Source organism: Nycticebus coucang, chromosome 22 (assembly GCF_027406575.1).
Source record: "Nycticebus coucang isolate mNycCou1 chromosome 22, mNycCou1.pri, whole genome shotgun sequence".
NCBI classification, from domain to species: Eukaryota; Metazoa; Chordata; class Mammalia; order Primates; family Lorisidae; genus Nycticebus; species Nycticebus coucang.
Window position 1 is genome coordinate 43685885 of NC_069801.1, and position 21536 is coordinate 43707420.

The 21536-nt window shown below is 49.1% G+C and overlaps 1 protein-coding gene, 1 long non-coding RNA gene and 1 pseudogene across 2 annotated transcripts in view; 2 read left to right on the top strand and 1 right to left on the bottom strand.

Annotated features, from left to right (window-relative positions):
• Window positions 1–21536, bottom strand: part of LOC128574920 (uncharacterized) — a 54356-nt gene that overhangs the window by 23824 nt on the left and 8996 nt on the right. The window lies entirely within an intron of this gene.
• LOC128574919 (transcription factor BTF3-like) lies at window positions 486–1081 on the top strand (annotated as a pseudogene).
• On the top strand, window positions 8520–9720 carry FOXE3 (forkhead box E3). The gene has a single exon (XM_053575968.1). It carries the CDS (start codon window positions 8745–8747, stop codon window positions 9693–9695), a length of 951 nt encoding a protein of 316 aa, XP_053431943.1. The 5' UTR covers window positions 8520–8744; the 3' UTR covers window positions 9696–9720.

The following is a 21536-nucleotide window of genomic DNA, read 5'->3' on the forward strand; positions in this document are numbered from 1 at the left end:
TGGCGGGTTCAAACCTGGCACTGGCCAAACTGCAACAAAAAACAGCCGGGTGTTGTGGCAGGTGCCTATAGTCCCAGCTACTTAGGAGGCTGAGAGAATCACCTAAGCCCAAGAGCTGGAGGTTGCTGTGAGCTGCGACGCCACAGCACTCTACTGAGGGTGACAAAATGAGATTCTGTTTCAAAAAAAAAAAAAACAACAAAAACAATTAAAAAACTAGATGGGTGTTCTGGCGGGCACCTGTAGTCCCAGCTACTTGGGAAGCTCAGGCAAGATAATTACATGAGCCCAAGAGTTTGAGGTTGCTGTGAGCTGTGACACCATGGTACTCTATCCAGTGTGACAAAGTGAGACTGTCTCAAAAAAAAATAAAGTCTTGCCATCTTGCGTCTCCGCGTGTGTGCGCTTAAACTCAGCTGGTCCACCCGAGACCCCCTGAGCACCAACCCTAGTCCCCCACGCGGCCCCCTTTACACTCTGACAAGATGAAAGAAACTATCACGAACCAAGAGAAACTTGCCAAACTACAGGCACAAGTGTGCATTGGTGGGAAAGGAACTGCTCGCAGGAAGAAGAAGGTGGTTCATAGAACAGCTACAGCAGATGATAACAAACTTCAATTCTCCTTAAAGAAGTTAGGGGTAAACAATATCTCTGGTATTGAAGAGGTGAATATGTTTACAAACCAAGGAACAGTGATCCACTTTAACAACCCTAAAGTTCAGGCATCTCTGGCAGCAAACACTTTCACCATTACAGGCCATGCTGAGACCAAGCAGCTGACCGAAATGCTACCCAGCATCTTAAACCAGCGTGGTGCAGACAGTCTGACAAGCTTGAGGAGCTGGCTGAAGCTCTGCCTAAACAATCTGTGGATGGAAAAGCACCACTTGCTACTGGAGAGGATGATGATGATGAAGTTCCAGATCTTGTGGAGAATTTTGACGAGGCTTCCAAGAATGAGGCAAACTGAATTGAGTCAACTTCTGAAGATGAAACTTGAAGTTACTGGGAGCTGCTATTTTATATTATGACTGCTTTTTAAAATTGTTTTTATGGATCTAATAAAATCTAGATCTCTAATATTAAAAAAAAAAATAAAGTCTCTCCTTGTATAACCACAGCCCTCCCCTGACATGAGGACCCTTGGTCTTCATTTTTGGCTTCCTGGTACCTAGCATAAAGTCTGCCACAAATCAGGTGCTGAATAAATACTGCTGAGTCAATGCAGAGAGGAAGGGGCTAGGTGCAGAGGAGTAGGGCAGCCAGAGTCCACTTCTGGCTTTACCCTAACTCACTTGGGACATCAGGTAAGTCTCTCTCCTTTCTGAACTTCAATGTCCACAACCATAAAGAAGGCACATTGGACTCCAGCAGTAATTTAAGAATGGGGATTAAATAAACACCTCTCAGCTGCCCCACGTGATAATGGTTATGCTTTTAATATCCATTGGTGGATTAAAAACCATGACGAAAATAAAAATGACTGCAAAGCTTTTAAATGTGGTTGTATTTATCAATCATAGCAGCATCTACATCCATTTGAAAAACATCCATTCTGTGTGTGTCGGACACATGGAATACACAGTTTATAGACAGCACTGGGTGCCACATGGTTTCCAGATGCTTTTAGCCAGGAATCACTGGCCTGCATCATCTCAGAGTCCTTCAGGCACTAGGGACTCATGTGCCCAACTTGCCCCAGATCACACAGCACACAGGTGTTCTCCAGCCTGGGTTCCCTTGGCTCAGCCAGCCTTGCTGACAGCACCATTCCCCTTTGGCTCCCCTGGAAATGAGAATCAGGGAGGTCCTGAGAGTGCTGAGATTGCCTAGGGTGCAGAGCCGAGGGAGATGTCAGAACGCTGACAGCCTGAAATGACACGGAACATACTTCAGATGCCTTGTGTGTGGTTTAGGAGCGGCTGGAATTGGACCCTCAGGGCTGAGCCAACAGTGTCCGAGCCTAGACCCTGCTGAGAGAAGGGTCACTTGGGTTGGGGTGGGGGTGTGTCTCAGCCCAGGGCCAAAAAGCCAGGCAGGGAGGCAGGGACAGCAGGAGGCAGATTCCTAGCTGGAAACAAGGCACAAAGATCTTTCTAGGCAGGTGTGGTCATTTGCTCATTCACTCATTCATTCAGCAAGGAAGTCAGTCAGGCACTCAACGAATGCTTGCTGAACTGTACAGCTCTGCAGCCTGTCCCAGGATCCCAGGATGAACTGCTCCCTTTGTGCTGAGGGAGGTACACATGAAGCATGTGATCCATCCTCTCTGGGTGTGATCTGGCCAGAGGTATTTGCAGGCCTTTTGGCTGGAGAAGGAGCAAGGAAGGAGAAACGGGGAAATACTTTCTAGAAGATAAAATGGTTATCTTCCATGCCAATTTCTCAAAGGGACAGACAGGAATGCCCCAGGCAGTTCAGGGAAGAGAAGGATGTCCTGGAGGAGGAATCAGTGGGGGAAGTAATTAGTTCCCTCTCTGCTTTTGGATGGGAAAATACTTAAGAGTTTTTCCATTGTTGTTGATTTGTTTGACAATGTAGAGATGGAGTTTTTCAGAGGCAAAGATGGGACTTGCTACCAATAAGGGTCTTAAGAGATGGAGAGGCTGGTTGGAAAAATAAGTGTGAGACCATGTTTGTACCTAAAGCTGGTCATTTGGGTTCTACTGATTTTGATTAGCAAAGGCTCTGAATGGGAGGGGACTTGGGCTGAAAGTCATTTCATTTGGCCCAGTTATATGTGTGTGTCACAGGGAGACTGGTGAGAAGTGAGACAGCAGGGGTTCACAGCCAGTCGTGTGGCACCTGCCAGCTGGGCTAATGATTTGGTGACTCCTTAGAGAGATGGGGAGTGTTCACTGGAGGTGTTCAAGTTAGGGCCATGGATGAGGCCTCACTCTAGCTGCTGAGTAGAGAAAGGATTGGAGCAGGAGGCAGGGAGACCAGCCAGGAGGCTACTGTAGACAGCAGTGAAAAACTGATACTGTCCTGAACAAGGATGGAGGCAGAGAGACAACAGAAAACAATGGATATGAGAGAAACATCTGAGAACTGATAGGTCGTAGTGACTGGAGGTGGCTGGAGAGGGAGAGAAAGGAGTAGAGGATGATGGCTAGTATCTGGACTGTGTGACAAGGTGGATGTTTAAGTCACCATTGGAGATGCCAGCTGGGGGTTCTCCCTCCATCTTGGTCTGGACTGAATGGAAATGAAGTGTTGATGTTCTTCCCACAGCCGTAGCTCTGGTTTCCATCTCATTCCATCTGGTCCCTTACTCTTTTTTTTTTTTTTTTTTTGAGACAGAGCCTCAAGCTGTCACCCTGGGTAGAATGCCATGGTGTTACAGCTCACAGCAACCTCCAACTCCAGGGCTTAAGTGATTCTCTTGCCTCAGACTCCCAAGTATCTGGGACTATAGGATCCTGCCATAACACTGGGCTATTTTTGGGTTGTAGTTGTCATTGTTGTTTGTCAGGCCGAGGCTGGATTTGAATCCGCCAGCTCTGGTGTTATGTGGCTGGCACCTTAGCTGCTTGAGCTACAGGCACTGAGCCTGGTCCCTTAGCCTTAAACTCTTCACTAGCGAGCCCACTCCCTAGCAGACTGAGTGATCTGAATGATCACATCACTTACCTGCTGGGAAGTTTTCAAAGGATTCCTATTTTCTCTAGGAGATCCCAGCTGCTTGGCCTGGCACATGAAGTCATCACCAGTCTGACACTGGCTACCTTCCTTGTCCCAGTCCTGGTCCCTCTACATTGGCCATAGTGAACAATAACAGTAAAAACAACAAAAACAACAGCTAACAGTTACGCAGCTCTGAAATGTTCCCGGCAATATTCTGAGACCTTCACTCATTACAAATTCTCAGGAAAACACTGAGTTTTTCACTTCCAAAGATGGACTATATGCTCTCGCCTGCAGACCTTTGCACCTGCTGTTTTCTCAACCTGGTATCCAGCCATTGGCCTTCCACCCATCTAATACATATTTATTGATCATCAACTTGTGCCAGGCACTATACTAAGCGCCAGGGATCTGGAGATGAATAAGGCATGGTACGTGCCCTCTCTGCATTCAAAATCCTAGTGATGGAGACAGACACGAGACGGAAAGATGATAAAACGGTAAGTGCAGTGATGGAGGTGAGGCCCTAATCCAACCTGGGGCCTTCCTCACTTGGCCATCTGCAGCTTTACCTTCTGGGATATCTCCTTTTCTCAGGCTGATTGAAGTCCTTCTTCTGTGCTTCTGTGGACCCTACTCTGTCCACATCATGCACTGATGACCACCTTATATGGGGATGTGTGCTTGACAGCTTCCTCCTGAGCACAGTAAAGGTAGAGAACACCCTGACCTATCATTGATCCAGCACCCAGGGCAGCCTGAACATATCCTTAGAATCTGCTCAGTGAAAGACCTTGAGGAATGAAGAGTCACAAAGAGAAGCATCCTCCTCTTGGTTACTCCCTGATGCTCTCACCAGAGTCAGGCCTGCACTTGCTCCCAGACCCTCTGGAGTCAGGCCCTGCAGATACGGTTAGGGTTTGGGGATTTTCATCCCTAGTTCAGGAACAACCTGGTCAGAAAAGTTCTTGCCAGAGTGGGGTCCCAGGATGTCCCCAGCCAGGCTGGAAGCTCCTAAGGAATAAGCCGTATCCTGGGCAGCTCTAGTTTGGGGGATGAGAGAAGGGAAGCCTCATAGCAGCCCTCAGTACCCGTGGGTGGCAAGAGATAGTGTTGGGGGTATTTCAGGATTTCCTTTGGTTCCTGAGCCCCTTTGGCAACCTCTGAGCTATGGGATTCATGGACGCTGTGATGGAGGGCTTTAGAAATACACAACTCTGGAAGAGTCTCAAACTAGAGGTGATTGAGGAACATTCCAGGAAGTCTTAAGAGGCCTCTCAGGCTGGCCCCTTGGATTCTCATTGAGTTAACACAGTTCTTTCTCCACAGAGCTCTGGAGGGGCAGTCACGGCCCCTCCTCAGCTTTGCTCCTCAGCCTTCTTTCCTAGGCAGAGTAGTTGTAAAGTTCTGTCACTCCCAACTCCGTTCCTTGTCTTGAAGTCTGTCTTGCCTAGTGGTGTCTCTGCAGAGCTGAGGCTGGGGGCAGGGAGTCTTGGGGGCTAGTGCTAACAGCTTTGGATGAGGGTGGGAATTTCCACTCCTATCTAGAGAGCCATCAACACTGTGTGCCCTGACCTGGGCCTTTGGCCTCCAAAGGGCAGTGAGAAGGCCGGCCCCAGGGCCAATCCCTGGCCATTAATCCCTCCTGCCAGCCCGAATATCCACCCAGTATGGTTAGACAAAGGACTGCCCAGTGCAGCTACTGTGTTCCTCCCGCCCCAGGGGCTCCACTCAGACGCTGGGCCGCCTGGAATCCAGGCCCATGAGAAAGGGGCCGCCTTCACTGGCCATCTTATGCCCGGATGCTCAGCCGCATCACGTCCGGCCCAGGGCCTGTGAAAAGAGGGCCCAGCCACGCTGAAAACACGGATTAGCCCTTGGGCCGCCCCCTGACACTGGCCTGCTCGGCTCCGGCTCCGGGAAGCAGGCCCAATGGAAGGGGCCAGACAGGCACAAAGAATTGGAAAAGTCTGGGTTCTCACCCCTTTGGCCCAGCTCCCCGCCCCCCACCCTTTCTAGGATTAGCATAGCCAACTGCACATTTGGTGACATTTGTTGAACACATACTATGTCTCAGGCAGTACACATGGACTAGAAAACCAAAAGTTGGCCATGTGGTAATAAGAGCTACTTCTCCCCACCATCCCATTCCTGGGCAGAGTGAGACAGAGTCTGTGGTGGGGCCTCTGGGAGGGCTTCAGAGTCACCTCCCTAAGGGGAGGTGGCAAGGGCAGTGGCTGAGACCTCATCAGCTCTGTTTCTGTGCCAGAGTCTAGCTGCAGGATTAAGCCGCATATGCTGCACCTGGTGATGCCCCATAGACATCTGGACACACTGATCAGGAAGTCAGGAGAAAGGCTAGGAATCAGCTTTGGCAGCTGACATTATGGGAGCTAGAAGAACTCAAGAGAAAATTATTTCTACAGTCTCACCCCTCCTTAAAAATATGCAGGCTCTGAAATCACTTCTCTAGCCCTGCCTGTCTCCTTCCTTTCCTGGTTTAATACTGAAAATGCCAGTTGTACAGCAGGGGAAGAAAGCGCCTCTTACTAAGTGCCAATGTGGGCCAGACACTTTCACACATAATCCCATTTCAGTCTCATAATAATGCTGAAAGGGAACATTACTATTTCCATTTGCCAAGTGGGGAAACTGAGGCTCAAGTGAAAATGTGTCCCAGGTCACTCTGCTCCTGGAACTAGATTCCCTGCTGCTGTGGTGGCTTGTCTAGCCTTCTCCTTTGGCGAGCTGACGGCTATGAGTGCAATGTCTTGTGTTGGGGACAGCCTGTGCTTGGGCAAGAGAATGCAGGGTGGGGTGTGTGTGGAGAGGTCCTGAGGACCTGTCTAAATAAAAACAGGGCTGATTTCTTCATTGTTTTTGAGGTTAAGGATTGTCTCTGGATCTCCAAGTGTCACCTTCTCCTTCCTCTTTGCCAGTACAGCACCCTCTGTCCACTTCTCCCATCGCTTGTTAACTGTCCATCTCATTACTAGATTGTCTCTCCATCTCTGTCTTTCCCTTAAAGCTAGCAACGGGCCTGGCCCAGAAGTGCTTGGTGAAAGATGCAGGCTGAACTTAGGCCAGAAGAACTGAAGAAGGGATGGATTTGGGATCCATGTGGAATTGACAGGACTTGGAGACTGCCTGGGTATGGAGAGTGAATGGGGAAGGAGGATGATGATGTCCACTGATCAGAGTGGTGGTTGGAGGAGGAGGAGGAGGGGTCCATTTACTGAGATATGAAATGCTGGATGGAGAGGTGGCTGGGGTTGGACAGTGAGACATCTAGGACATCTAGGTTTGAGAAATCCACTTGGTGATGCCCCATAGACATCTGAACACACTGACCAGGAGGTCAGGAGAAAGGCTAGGAATCAGCCTTGGCAGCTGATGTTATGGGAGCTAGAGGAACACTAGAGAAAATTATTTCTACAGTCTCACCCCTCCTTAAAAAGATGGTATTCTTAGAAGAGGAGAGTGCCAGTGCTTTGGAGTCAAGGTTTAATACCAGCTCTGCCACTTACCATGAGCGCTGTGAAGTCAGCGGAACCACTTAGCCACTCAGAGCCTTAATTTCCTCATTTGCAAAATGGGTATAATAACAGCACCCGCTTTTCAGAGGTGCTCAAACTTCAGTGAAATCATGTGTATAAAGTGTTTATCAAATACAAAGTGCTCAGGAATGGTGGCTGGGATATTATCAGCTGAGACTGGGACTGAGGGGTGCTTTGAACTCTTAGGTTTTGAGTTTGGATTTTATAGACTATTGTAGCTTGGTCATCTGTACCTGGGAGCTCTCTATATCAGGGCTGGGGCTAGGGTAGGAGAAGTGAGGCATCTCCGGTCCAAACTGAAGGAAGTACTGGCTCTCCAGTGTTGACCTTGCACTTACAGGACTCTGAGAGTGAACGCCCCTTAAGTTTAGCACCTTAGGCATCTCACTTAGCTCATTGTACTCCCAGCCCTGCTCCTTGTCCAAGTCCCTTGATCTTGCCTGTCTTCAGGACAAGGAACTTTAAATCAAGTCTCCATCACACTTTACTTCCCTCTAAGCCAGGGCTGAGTCTCTCCTGTCACTTCTTAGAAGTTTCCTAAAATAGACTCAGGGTTGCATCCCTCGGTATAGTGGCTGTGGGTGGCTATTTCCCAGACTAAGTTTTCAGTAAAAAAAGACTAAGACCCTCCAGCCCCTATGGAATGCGAGTGTGGTGTTTCTGGGTCAGAAAATTGCCCTTTTAGACCTCCTGTCTGTAGAAGCCTGCTTTGTGCACCTTCCCTGTGTGCGCGCGCTCGCGTGCTCTCTCTCTGAAGAAGAGCAGTTTTCTATCTACCCGGGTGTGAAGAGGAAGCAGCCAGAAGAGCAACTCCAAGCTGTGGGGTTTTTTTGGGGGGGGGGGCGGGGGGCTTGATTTAAAGCAGTTAGACCACTTTTCACCATTTTGTTTTTTCAAAGAATGCTCACCCTCACCCTGGAGGGAGGATGGGATAGGGGAGGTAGCAGAGGGAATAGATGGTGACCCTGGTCTGGAGTTGCCAAACATCTTTTCCCTGAGACAAAGTTGGTGGGGCTCTGCCTGCCCACCTTACCTCAGGACACTGAAGGCTGGCAACCTGGCTCTCATCTCATCCAGCTGGGGATGGATGCCTCAGGAGGATGCAGAGGACTGGACTGTTGGGAGGAGCAAAATGGGCAGGAGGTCAGGAGATCTTGCTCAACCGGTAACAAAATGGGGAGGAGGCCAGGAGATCTCAATTTGCTGCTGGGATTGACCCAGAGGAGAGGGGGTTGAGGGAGGGGTGGAAAGGGAAGGGGGTCGACCAAAGACAGTGGATGGGGCGGTGGACTGGGGCCAGGGCCAGGGTCAGACCCAATGGAGATGGAGAAGGGATGAGGCTGGCTCTGGGAAAAACTGACCCAGAGGGACAGAGGGAGGGGTGAAATGTGTATGTGGGGGGACACTGTGAGAACAGTAAGGGGGCTGGGAAAAGAAATTAGAGGGGAGGCGCTGGCCAGCAGAGAAGGTCGGAGCTGAGCTGCCCTGGTGGAGGTGGGGGTGCCGTGTCCATATAAGGCGGGTCATTGGCCCCTGCTCTCCCCGGGCCGCATCCCAATGACTGGACGCGGCGACATGGATCCGCCTGCCGCGTTCTCGGGCTTCCCGGCCCTGCCCTCGGTCGCGCCGTCGGGGCCGCCGCCGTCGCCGCTCCCCGGAGCCGAGCCGGGGCGGGAGCCCGAGGAGGCGGCAGCGGGCCGCGGGGAGGCGGACTCCACACCCACGCCGGGCCCGGGGCGGCGGCGGCGGCGGCCCCTGCAGCGCGGGAAGCCGCCCTACTCGTATATCGCGCTCATCGCCATGGCGCTGGCGCACGCCCCGGGCCGCCGCCTCACGCTGGCCTCCATCTACCGCTTCATCACCGAGCGCTTCGCCTTCTACCGCGACAGCCCGCGCAAATGGCAGAACAGCATCCGCCACAACCTCACGCTCAACGACTGCTTCGTCAAGGTGCCCCGCGAGCCGGGCAACCCGGGCAAGGGCAACTACTGGACGCTCGACCCCGCGGCCGCCGACATGTTCGACAACGGCAGCTTCCTGCGGCGCCGCAAGCGCTTCAAGCGCGCCGAGCTGCCCGCGCACCCGGCCGCGCCGCCGGGGCCGGCGCTCCCCTTCCCCTACGCGCCCTACGCGCCCGCGCCGGGCCCCGCGCTGCTCGCGCCGCCGCCCCCCGCTGCCGCCGGCCCCGCGCCGCCCGCGCGCCTCTTCAGCGTCGACAGCCTGGTGAGCCTGCAGCCCGAGCTGGCAGGGCTGGGCGCCTCCGAGCCGCCCTGCTGCGCCGCGCCCGACGCCGCCTTCGCGCCCTGCGCGGCCGCCGCCTCCCCGCCGCTCTACTCGCAGGCCCCAGACCGCTTGGGGCTGCCCGCCACGCGCCCCGGCTCCGGCCCGCTGCCCGCCGAGCCCCTCTTGGCCCTGGGCGGGCCGGCAGCGGCGCTCGGCCCGCTCAGCCCCGGGGACGCCTACCTGAGGCAGCCGGGCTTCGCGCCGGGGCTGGAGCGCTACCTGTGAGCCTCTGTCCCACGCGGGCCGCTCCCCGCCGTCGGCCCGGAGCGCACCTCTGAGCCTCCCATCTTGGCCTCTTGGCCTCAGCACACCTTTTAGATTGTTTTCTGTCCCGCGTCCCTGGAGAGATCACCACCGTCTTGAGACCAGACCGAAGCGTCCTCTCTGAGTTGTGAGCCCCTAATTTCTTCTCTTCACTTGTGAACCCCCCAGTGCGCTGGCTTTGGGTCCCTTGTTACGGAACTGGACCCCACCAGTGAGCCCCCACCCCACTCCTGGAGAAGTGGAAGCCTTACAGACCTTCGCTCTCAAGCCGATCTCTTCCCTCCGCAGACTCTCCTTCGTCAACCTTTCATGTTTTCCAACACATCAGAGGTCAGACTCTGGGTTCATCCCTTTGCTTCCCCACAAGTTTTCTCCCCACCCTCTCTTACCTGTCTGTCCTCCGTTTCTTACTGGGAGAGAGCTCCCTTTCCAGGTAGACACCAGGCTGCCCTGTTCCAGGCCCTGAGGACAGTTCTTGGAAATTTCTGAGACATGGGCACCAGGGCTCCTGACTGAAATGGGAGTTAGTGGGTCTTTATGTTTGCCCTGCCCTCTGGACAACTTAGGACTTATTGCATTATTATTGTTTTTTAATTAAAGCTGATTTAATTAAAAAGAAAGAAAGAGAAACCTTTCTCTGGGTTTCATATGCTGGCTGGTGACTTGGGGGAGTGGTCTGGGGAGATAGCCTGGGTAAGCTTTGTTCAGGATCTTGGCTGCCACATGGGGTGAACCCCCTTGGGAGTCATCAGGAAGAGGTTCATGAAGTGGGATTAGGAAGTGATCCAGCCATAGCTGTGCACCTAGCAGGCCTAGTCAAGGGCCATCGCCTGCATCTCAGAGCCTGGCAGAGATTAGATGGGGTGTGTGTATGTGTGTGTACACGCTGGCAGGAGTGTATCTGGGCAGCAGGTTGCCTACAATTTGGTATTATTCCCAGCTCCCATGGATAAGAGCACATTGGCAGTGGATTCACTCTTCCAACGGGCATTTATTGAATGTGTTAGGCACAGTGCTGGGCACTGTGGAATATTTAACACTAATGGGCAAAGAGGAGACATTAATCCAATCATCACTGCTCAGAGAGGTAAAATAAGGGCTTTAGAGCCTTCTACTCAAAGTCAAGTGTAGTCCAGGGACCTACAACTTCACCTGGGAGCTTGTAAGAAATGTAGGATTTCCAGGCTCACCTCATACCTATTGAATCATCAGAGTCTGCATTTCAATAAATTTCTCAGGTGATTAGTATGCACCACTTAATGGCACTGGTTCTGGGCTGGGGGCTCAGTCTTTAAAGCTTCCTCCTGTAAAAAGAGGTCAGGCACAGAACTCGCCCTGCTCCCAACTTCGACAGAGCTGGACACAACCATTCCCTCCCCTGCTGGATTGTGAAGAGATGGGCCAGCAGGGACCTGAGCTGATTGGTGACTGTCCCCAGCACCAAGGACAGGGCAGCACTGAACAGAGACTCAGAGGTTGCAGTGTGAGGGAGTTGGCCTTTGACCCTGGCTCTCTGATGCTGATCCAAATAACTAATCATTAGGCTTTTCCAAGCTCCTCCGCCCCAGGGTTCTCAGTCTCGCTGACCTGTATTAGGGGTAGGAAAGAGTGGGGAAGGAGGAGATCAGTGTGTCTTAAACACAGGGTGAATGTGATTTGCATGTGGGCCATGCCTGGTGCACCTCTCTCAAAAAGGAGAGTTTGAAGCTCTGGGGTGGTGATGGAGGGTAAGAGTGGACAGTGGGCAGCTCATAGAGGAAAAATATAGAAAATAAGAGAAGGCTGGGAAGGCCCTTTTTAGAGGCAGGGCAGTAGGTGACTTGGACAGACCCCCTCCTCCAGCTATCCTCCTTTTGAGGAAGGGTCAGATCTAATTTGCCTGATGCATAGCAGCCCTTCACTTAATGTTTGTTGATTGGTTGATTACAGGCATGAATCACTAGCATCCAATACTGTGCCTAACTTACTGAATAGTGACTGAGTGGACAGTATCTTGGCACCGTATCCATTCTCACTTGCAGTCTTCACAGTAGCCTGTGAAAAAGTTGAAAGAGGTGGAGCTTGGAGCTGTGTCCTCACTTGTCAGGTTAAAAAATTGCCCCTCCCTGGACCCCGTGGGTGGTGGAATAGCTAGCCCTCAGTTCTCTAAGAAGTAGAGCTCCACAAAGATCAAAATGCAAACTTCTGCTCCAAGTGGTGCCATCACCTCTCCTCCAGCCTCAGGGCACCTGCTGATAAATTCCTTCCTAATCCAAGAAATTTCCAGAGAAGGGAAGACCCCTTCTCACTCCTCCCTAAAGCCTGGAAGTGCTTCCTGAGTTCTGAATTCCATTCTTGTGCCACCCTGAAGGTTGCTGTCCCTAAGATCTTTCGACACTTGCAGGTCAGGGTGGGAAACAGTAGGAAGGTCACTGGTGAACTGGGAATTCAGAAAGACTGTGTTCAACAGCATCAAGGGTGTACTGTGTGCCAGGCCTGTGCTGGACGCTATGGCTAATGCAGATACAAAGACTTGTTTATGCCCTCGAAGAATTTATGGTCTGGGAAGCTATGTTTCATAGAGTACCCTAAAGTTGTGACACTTCAGAGATTTCAAAAGAACAAAACCACCAAGCACTTTTTATCTATAAGTTATACCTGCCTTCTTTTGAGGAGAAAATAATGAAAATGAAACCTTCAGAAATATTAAGCAAATAATTCCCCTTTCACTTTTGTAGAAAACTGGAAGTCATCTTTAATCTGAAAACACACTTTAATGCTTAATTTTAATTTTTATTAAATTGGAATGAGCAGATAATTAACAACTCAAATAAAAATCAAAGGCTTATAACGATGTCTTGCCCCACTCTCAGGATCTCTGCTTTGTTCTCTATAAGCATCTACTTTCAATCGATTTTTGTGTCTTTTGGAATATATTTCCATATCTCTATGCTTATACTCCTCTGTCTTTGAAATGGTAATGATTAATTTATTATTTTAACACATGATCATTTACCTCTAAAATCTCCATCTCGTCCGACTCCCACTCAAATTACCAACTTTTGGCTAAGTCAATTTTTAGCATTTAGATTATTGCTATTAAATAAACAGTTCTGTGATAAGCTACTAGTATACTATCACTACAATTGTTTTGTGTGTGAGGATGCAACTTTTTTTTTCCTGGAGTTAATAATGCCTTATTTTTTTCATTTGCCATTTCCTTGGTACCTATGGCTAAATCTTCTCATCCCTTCCAACATCACTGTGGTACCATTTTTTTTTTTTTTTAATGAGGTCAGGCTTAACAGGAAATCTATTAGTACTTTTGGTGACTGTGTTTTTACCTTGCTGTGGTCTTATCTTCCAGAATCTTCTGTCCTCTAGCTCTTGGCTGGGCTGATGGCTCATTATGTCTGCTGCACAGATGTGGACCTGGAGTTTCCCTTCACTGTTACCTTGGGAATTCCCTCCATCTCTATCCTATGTTGGATCTTCTGTTTCCTGAGTTCCATAATCTTCCTAACTTTTAGTTTTCTTTTCATTTTCTCTTTTATTTCTTCCTTCCCCTTCCCTTTTTCTTTGACAGGGTCTGTTGCTGGGTTTAGAGTGCAATGGTGTCATCATAGCTCATAGCAACCTCAAAGTCTTCAGCTCAAGCAATTTCTCCTACGTCAGCCTCGTGAATAGCTGGGACTATAAGCGCCTGCCACCACTCTGAGCTATTTTTTTCTGTTTTTAGTAACTCTTCAGGTTGGTCTCAAACTCATAATCTCAAGTGATCTTTCCTCCTTGGTCTCCCAGAATGCTAGGGTTACAGGTGTGAGCCACTACCCCCAGCCCTTTTTCTTGGTTTATTCCCTTGTTTTGGTCAAGGTTAATTTTTTTTTTTTTTGGAATTTCGCACATCTAAAATTAAGATGATTGGCTGGGCACTATGGCTCATGCTTGTAACCTTAGTAGTCTGGGATTCTGAGGTAGAAAGATCTGGAAGATCACTTGAACTCAGGAGATTGAGAACAGCCAGAGCAAGAGAGAAACTTGGGCTTTATTAAAAATAGAAAAATTAGCTGGCATTGTGGTAGGTGCCTGTAGTCCCAGCTACTTGGTAGGCTAAAGCAGGAGGATTGCTTGATTCCAGGAGTTTGAAGTTGCTGGGAGCTAGGCTGAGGCCACAGTTCTGTAGCCTGGGCAACAGAGGGAGATTCTGTCTCAAAAAAAAAAAAAAATTAAGATGATTGTTTTAGCATAAGCTAAGGATGTAATTTGACAATGAAATCCTGAGTCAAAGCTATGCTTTTATAAACTTTTCTTTCTTTTTTTTTTTTTTTTTTGTAGAGACAGAGTCTCACTTTATTGCCCTGGGTAGAGTGCTATGGCATCACAGCTCACAGCAACCTCCAACTCCTGGGCTTAGGAAATTCTCTTGCCTCAGTCTCCTAAGTAGCTGGGACTACAGGCACCCGCCACAACACCTGGCTATTTTTTTTGTTGCAGTTTGGCCCGGGCAAGGCTGGAACCTGCCACCCTCGGTATATGGGGCCGGTACCCTACCCACTGAGCCACAGGCGCAGCCCAACTTTTTTTTTTTTTGAGACAGAGGCTTACTATGTCACCCTGGGTAGAGTGCCATGGTGTCACAGCTCACAGCAACCTCAAACTCTTGGGCTTAAGCAATTTTCTTGCCTCAGCCTCTCAAGTAGCTGGGACTACAGACGTCCACCACAATGCCCGGCTTTTTTGTTGTTGTAGTTGTCATTGTTTAGCAGGTCCAGGCCAGGTTCTAACCGCCAGACTGGGTATATGTGTCCAGGGGCCCTAACCACTGAGTTACAGGCCCTCTGTAAACATTTTTTGAGGCTGGAGGTTGGAAAATCAGAGAAAGTGGAAGCTTTCCTGGGGAAACTGCAGAGGTCACTCAGTGTTATGGAAATAAAGGGTTAGAGTTTGGGGGGAGGAGGGTTAAGGCAGGGAAACCACTGAGAGTTCCTTATAGGAGGAGAGGTGAGAGGAAAGCCTTGGGAGGAAGTTGCTTCCTGACTTGAGGCATCTTGGAATACAGGAAAGATGGCTTTTGGTTCAGGATGGTGCTGAGCTAGTTTGAGGATCTCCTGGATCCAGCTCAAGAAAGAACCCAGTGTTTATCTGGCACATGGAATATAGGTATACAGAAAAGTGACACCCTTGGCAGGGACACTGGCAAGTGTGACAACAGAGAGGCTCCTTTAAGCAACTTTCAGAGCTCTGGGCATTACTTAGGAGAGAAGGGAAAGAGAAATGAGCAACAAGGAGGGTTCTCCACTGAAGTGACTGGGTTGGTTTTGAGCCCCAATGAAGTACCACTCGGAGATCCTAGAAATACCAGGGTGGGGAGAAGATTCTGCAAGGTGCAGGAGGTTAATGTGGTTTATTTATTTATTTTTTTTTTGTAGAGACAGAGTCTCACTGTACCGCCTTCGGGTAGAGTGCCGTGGCGTCACACGGCTCACAGCAACCTCTAACTCTTGGGCTTACGTGATTCTCTTGCCTCAGCCTCCCGAGCAGCTGGGACTACAGGCGCCCGCCACAACGCCCGGCTATTTTTTGGTTGCAGTTTGGCCAGGGCTGGGTTTGAACTCGCCACCCTCGGCATATGGGGCCGGCGCCCTACTCACTGAGCCACAGGCGCCGCCCTAATGTGGTTTATTTTTAAAGGAAAAAAATTCTGTGGACCTCTAATATTTACCATAATTTTTTATTATAATGTCATTTAGTATGAGCAGGCATGGATTTCTTAGACTTATATCAAGTAACTGTTAAAAAAAAGTTTATAAATGAAATTCAAACAGCAATGAAATAAAAATTCAAGTTTATAACATTAATTACATATTAAAGAAGATCCTTTTTTTTTTTTTTTTTTTTTTTGTAGAGACAGTGTTTCACTTTATTGCCCTCGGTAGAGTGCCGTGGCATCACACAGCTCTACAGCAACCTCCAACTCCTGGGCTTAGGCAATTCTCTTGCCTCAGCCTCCCAAGTAGCTGGGACTACAGGCGCCTGCCACAACGCCCAGCTATTTTTTTGTTGCAGTTTGGCCGGCGCTGGGTCTGAACCCACCACCCTCGGCATATGGGGCCGGCACCCTGCTCACTGAGCCATAGGCGCCACCAGAAGATCCTTTTTTAAAAAACTCTAACAGATATGAGGAAGGGAAGATATTGTTTGCTGACACTAACTCATTAGCACCATGAAGTTGGCTCTGACTTCTCCATATCGGGTCTTTTGGGTTGGGCATTCCTTGAGCCATATGATGGCTAAATTCACTCACCATTTTTTTCTTTTGAATGGAAACTGAAAACATTCCTCACGTAGCAGGTTATGCCACCAACTGGCCCAAATGCAGCATTTGTTTATAAAATCCACATTGTTGTTTGCTTCACTTCAAGAGTAAAGTAGCACTACTTCATAATAAATGCAAAGTAACATTTTAAATGTCAGATAGATATCTGTTACAAAGAGGTCACCTAGATGATTCAGAATAAGCTTATGTAAATGTATTCAAGATTTCAATAAACACAACTTTCAAACATTTTTATAAATGGCTACATGTATAAGACTATATTCTTGAACCATACTTCAAACTGAGCAGTTGAAGATCTAAGAAACACTTAACTAATTAAAGAACTCTTTTGTTAGAAGAAAGTTGACATTAAGACTACTTATAAATTAATAAAGGTGAAAATAATACATATTAAATCCACAGGATGTAGCCAAACTTGTGCTCAGAGGAAATTTCATAGCCCTAAATATTCCAAGGAGATGAAGTTAAAGGCGATCTGGGATGGGGCAGAAAGACCAGTTAAAAGGCTACTGCAGTATTCAGGTAGGAAGGGATGGTGGCTTGGTAGAGGTGGAGATGGAGATGGAGAAAAGTAGATATACAGAGCTATAGAAAGGATCAGCCATTGGCTAAAATCATCCTAATCTGCCAAGGGCTAAAACTTTTCCATTTAATCACAGCCTCATGCCAACCCGGAAAGCTTGGAGATGGTCATTAGTCCTGTAGGTACCCCTGATCTGGCTTGTCTGATTTAAAGAGGGACTAATCTCAATAGACCTATTACCCCAGAAGAAACAGAAAACATTGTCAGAGAAGGTTTTCCACTGCTTCCACCAGAGGGCACCTAGGCTAGCCTGTTTTACCTGTGAATTCTGTCACACCACCAAGGAATCTATTTTTTCTAGTTTTATAAACTGTCCCACGACTCTGTTTAATTATGATATAAAAACCTGAGCAAGAAGGGATGAGTACACAAAATATAGCCCAATATCACATGTGAAAGATGATTCAGAGTTCCTCAACAAAATATCAGCAAATGGAGGTAAAAGTGTGGCTCAAATGGCTAAGGTGCCAGCCACATATACCTGAGCTGGTGGGTTCGAATCCAGCCTGGGCCTGCCAAACAACAATGACGGCTGCAACCAAAAAATAGCCGGGCGTTGTGGCGGGCACCTGTAGTCCCAGCTACTTGGGAGGTGGAGGTAGGAGAATCGCTTAAGCCCAGGAGTTGGAGGTTGCTGTGAGCTGTGATGCCACAGCACTCTACCCAGGGTGACAGCTTGAGGCTCTGTCTCAAAAAAAAAAAAAAAGTGTATGATAAAAAATACACAATTGGGGTGGTGCCTGTGGCTCAGTGGGTAAGGTGCTGGCCCCACATACCAAGGGTGGCAGGTTCAAACCTGGCTCCAGCCAAAGTGCAACAACAACAAAAAATAGCCAGGTGTTGTGGCGGGGGCCTGTAGTCCCAGCTACTCAGGAGGCTGAGGTAAGAGAATCCCGTAAGCCCAGGAGTTGGAGGTTGCTGTGAGCTCTGACGCCATAGCACTCTACTGAGAGCGATAAAGTAAGACTCTGTCTCTACCAAAAAACAAAAATACAGTCAGTGCAGTTTGTTCCTGGAATGCAAAGGTGTCATTATTAGAATTATTAGCTCTCATTACAGGAGCTACAATCATCATCTTTATAAATGATGAAAATGGGTCTCATAAAGATTCAGTTACTTGCCAGGTCAAGCTGCAAAGTGACTGCTTCCTTGACTCCAGGTCTGCTTATCTCCAAAGTCATTCTCCCTCCTCTGAGGAAGAGGCAGGTGGAGGTGGAAACTTGGATGGAAAGCCCTAGGCACCAACACAATTCTTCAGTTCACCCTAATGTCCCCCTCTCACAAACCCACACCTGCAGTTCTGACCTTGAAAGGAGCCTTTCCAAGCCAGTGACAGCTCATTGGTTTCCCCTTTTCTTGTCTCTGTCATTTCTCTCTGCTCCCTAATGCTCCTCTCTTTCTATCCTCATGCCCTTCCCTCTATCCATCCAATTTTATGGAGACAAAAGCGCCACCTATTGGCCACTTTGTTTGCACCTGATTGGAGCGGGAAATCACTGGAAAGAAGCCAGGGTCCATTTGGATGTTATTTGGGACTAGCAGGGGCCTCTGGTGGCTGAAAAACACTTGCTTCGGTGGGGAACCCGACTGACTGCAGTTCCCAGCCCTCCCTGATCTTCCATCCTTCCCACTTCCTCTTGGCAGCTCTTGGTAGCTGCACCACTGCAGAGGGGCTTGGAATGGCGGTGAAATGAGTGATCCTAGGTAGACAGAACTGATCTACTCTGTTAAGAGGGAAATAAAGGAAAGGATGTTTGGCTGGGTGGCAGAAAACCTGAGATCTAATCCCAGATCAAACACTTAAGCAAGTCCTTTCCTCTCTTTGCCCTTCATAGTAATTACTTTCCAAGCACTAGATTTTCCCAGGCTCTGTTCTCCTCCTGGGAGGTGGACTCAGGAATGAATCAGACACTGTCTTTGCTCAGAGAAGCCAAATATTGGTGGATGAAAATATAATGTACAAAACACTTTACGGAATGAGAGATCTCCTTGGTCACTCACCAGTTCTAGCCTGTCTTCACCCCTGCCTCAGTCTCTTCTGAAAACTGGGAGAATGTCCCTATCCTCTCTTCCTGGATGGAGATGGCCTTTGCAACTGCAAAATCATTGTAATGGTGGGCCATGATTTACTACTCTGCCCAACTTGGGACCTCTCAAACAGGGCCTAAGACTCCTCTACTCTACTGTCTCCCTTCATGGGCAGCCTGGCCAGAGCTGGCCACACTTGGACTTTGGTCTGAACTTCCCATTGTCTGGAGGCTGGACTTGGGGTTTAGGGAGTTAAGGAGGAAAATTAGAAAAAAGAGTCCTGGCACAGTGGCTCACACCTGTAATCCTAGCACTCTGGGAGGCAGAGGTGGGTGGATTGCCTGAGCTCACAGGTTTGAGACCAGCCTCAGTCAGAGCAAGACCTCAGCTCTAAAAATAGCTAGATGTTATGGTAGTCGCCTGTAGTCTCAGCTACTTGGGAGGCTGAGGCAAGAGAATCACTTAAGCCCAAGAGTTTGAGGTTGCTGTGAACTGTACGCCATGGCACTCTACTGAGGGTTACAAAATGAAACTCTTGTCTCAAAAATCAATAAATAAAAATAAAAATAGAAAAACTAGCCAGGTTGTTGTGGTGGGTGTAGTCCCAGCTACTTGGGACTGGGGCAAGAGAATCTCTTGAACTCAAGAGTATGAGGTTGCTGTGAGCTATGATGTGACAGCACTCTACCAAGGGTGACAAAGTGAGACTCTGTCTCAAAAAAAAAAAAAAATTAGTAAAAAGAGGGCTGGACCTTGCTAGAGGGAGATGTAGGCCCTACTCTGGGCATTGATCTGATCCCCTGAATTGTGAAGGGGGTGGGAACTTGTGGACCACTCACAGGAACGCTTCCTGGAGGAGGTGGACTGGGGGTTTGAAGAAAAGGAGGGAAAGAAAATAAAGAAGAACAAAGAAAAATGAAGAAAAGGAGGGGAGGGTTTGCTGCTCTAGTTCCTATGAAACCCCTTCTTCCAGTCTGATGCCTGTCTAGCCTGGCAGACTGAAAAAACTGATTATTTTAGGGAGCAAGCTGAAGACAAAGGGGGTGGGAACAGAACAGGAGAGAAAGGAGAGAAAGGCAGAAAATCTAAGGTCCTTGATAGCAGAATTCTGAGGTCCCGCTTCATTGCCCGATGGGCTGCTGGGAGACCTTCGCAAGCACCCAGGAGTTCTAGTTCTCACATTCCCTGCCTTCAACACTTACAATGCCCATGGAAAGTCTAGTCTGGTGGCTCCTGCCTATAATCCCAGCACTTTGGGAGGCAGAGGTGGGAGGATTACTCGGGGCCATGAGTTTGAAACCAGAGTGAGCAACAAAGTGAGATCTCATCCCCCCCCCCAAAAAAGCACCTGTAGTCCTAGCTACCAGGAAGGCTGAGGCAGGAGGATCACTCAAGCCCAGGAGTTTCAAGTTGCAGTGAGTTTCAAGGGATGACTCCCCTGCTCTCTAGCATCAGCAGCAGAGTGAGACCCTCTCCCCAAAATACAATCAGAAGCATAATGTTTGCAATATTTTATATCTTGATTTTTGTTTTTAGTAAAATAATGTATCTTGGAGCCCTTTCCAGGTCAGCCCATGAAGAATTTCTTTATTCTCTTTTACACAGTGTAATACTACTATTCCCTTCTTTGGATGTTCCATTATTTGCTTAACCCGTCCACCGGTGGACATTTACACAGTTTCTAACTTTTCCACACTCCAAACAGAACTGCTAGCAGGCCTTGTGCATATATCACATTGTATGTGTGCAGACGTACCTGCAGGAGAAATACTTAGAATTGATTTCCATGCAGCCCTCGTCAGGGCACCAAGCTCCCTGTGTGGTCACATTGGCTCTTTTGGTACCAGTCCCCTTTTATTTCTCAAAGGTCCCCTTGGTGACCATAGTCAGAATTTCACCTGCTCACAGCCCACTGCCCTCTTCCACAGGACTTCCCGTTGGAGTCTGTCACCAGAGCCCCTCCTCAGGTGTTTTGGCCTCTGTCCCTGGGAGGCCTCGGCACTAACTATTCCCATCCTGGGTGGGGTCTGTGTCCTGGCTGTTGATCTGTCCAGAGTGATGGCTTCTTGTACCTTGGCCCCTGAATGCTGGGTGTCAGTGGTAGGCACAGGGAACTAGATTTTAGGACCTGCACTGTTCAAGCCCCAAAGCTGCCTGCCCATCACTGCCGTCTCCCTGCCAGACCCCCGATTGGGCTCCTTCTAAGATCTCTTCTACTACCTCATATTTCCCATTTCATTGCCTCTAACCCACCAGATGTGAGTGGCTCCAGATTTCTGAAAGGAGCATCAAGCACAGCCTCTTGTGACAGGCCATGCATGTGTGTGCTATGGCTTCCCCTGTGATGTCAGCTCATATAGCAGTTGGTGCCATTTGGGGATGATGGGTGGGAGCAACTCCAGGGACATTACAGAGAAGGAGATGAGGAGGAGCCTGTTCTGGCAGGCTCTGAGGGGGCTGGGCAGGGCAAGGCCATGCAATGACATGATTATTATTGCTGTCAATGGAAACTGCTCATATTTAGAATTGTGGACAGTGGTTAGAAGCCCTGATTCTGGAGCCGGATTATCTGGGACAGGGGAGGCACTTCTGTCAGGTGAAACTGGGGTCCTGGGAGAGGCAAGGGCACTCCTGAGGTCACACAAAGAGGCAGGGGCAGGGGTAGAAGTAGAGGCAGGCCCTATCGCTCCTCTCCAGCTGCAGGAACAAACCAATGGGAAGTGCATTCCCTGGGCAGGATGGAGCAGGCATCCCTGAACATGCCAAGGTCGGAGAGGGGGGTGAGGGACCTCACTGAGGCATCCTGACTACTAGGAGACTGCTAGGTCTCCAAAGTCTCCTTGAGGTTGCAGGCCAAGAAATTTCTTCACTCCCA

What these genes read in the sequence shown, in the direction of transcription:
- FOXE3 (XM_053575968.1), top strand. Translation starts at nt 8,745, where the DNA reads ATGACTGGACGCGGCGACATGGATCCGCCTGCCGCGTTCTCGGGCTTC.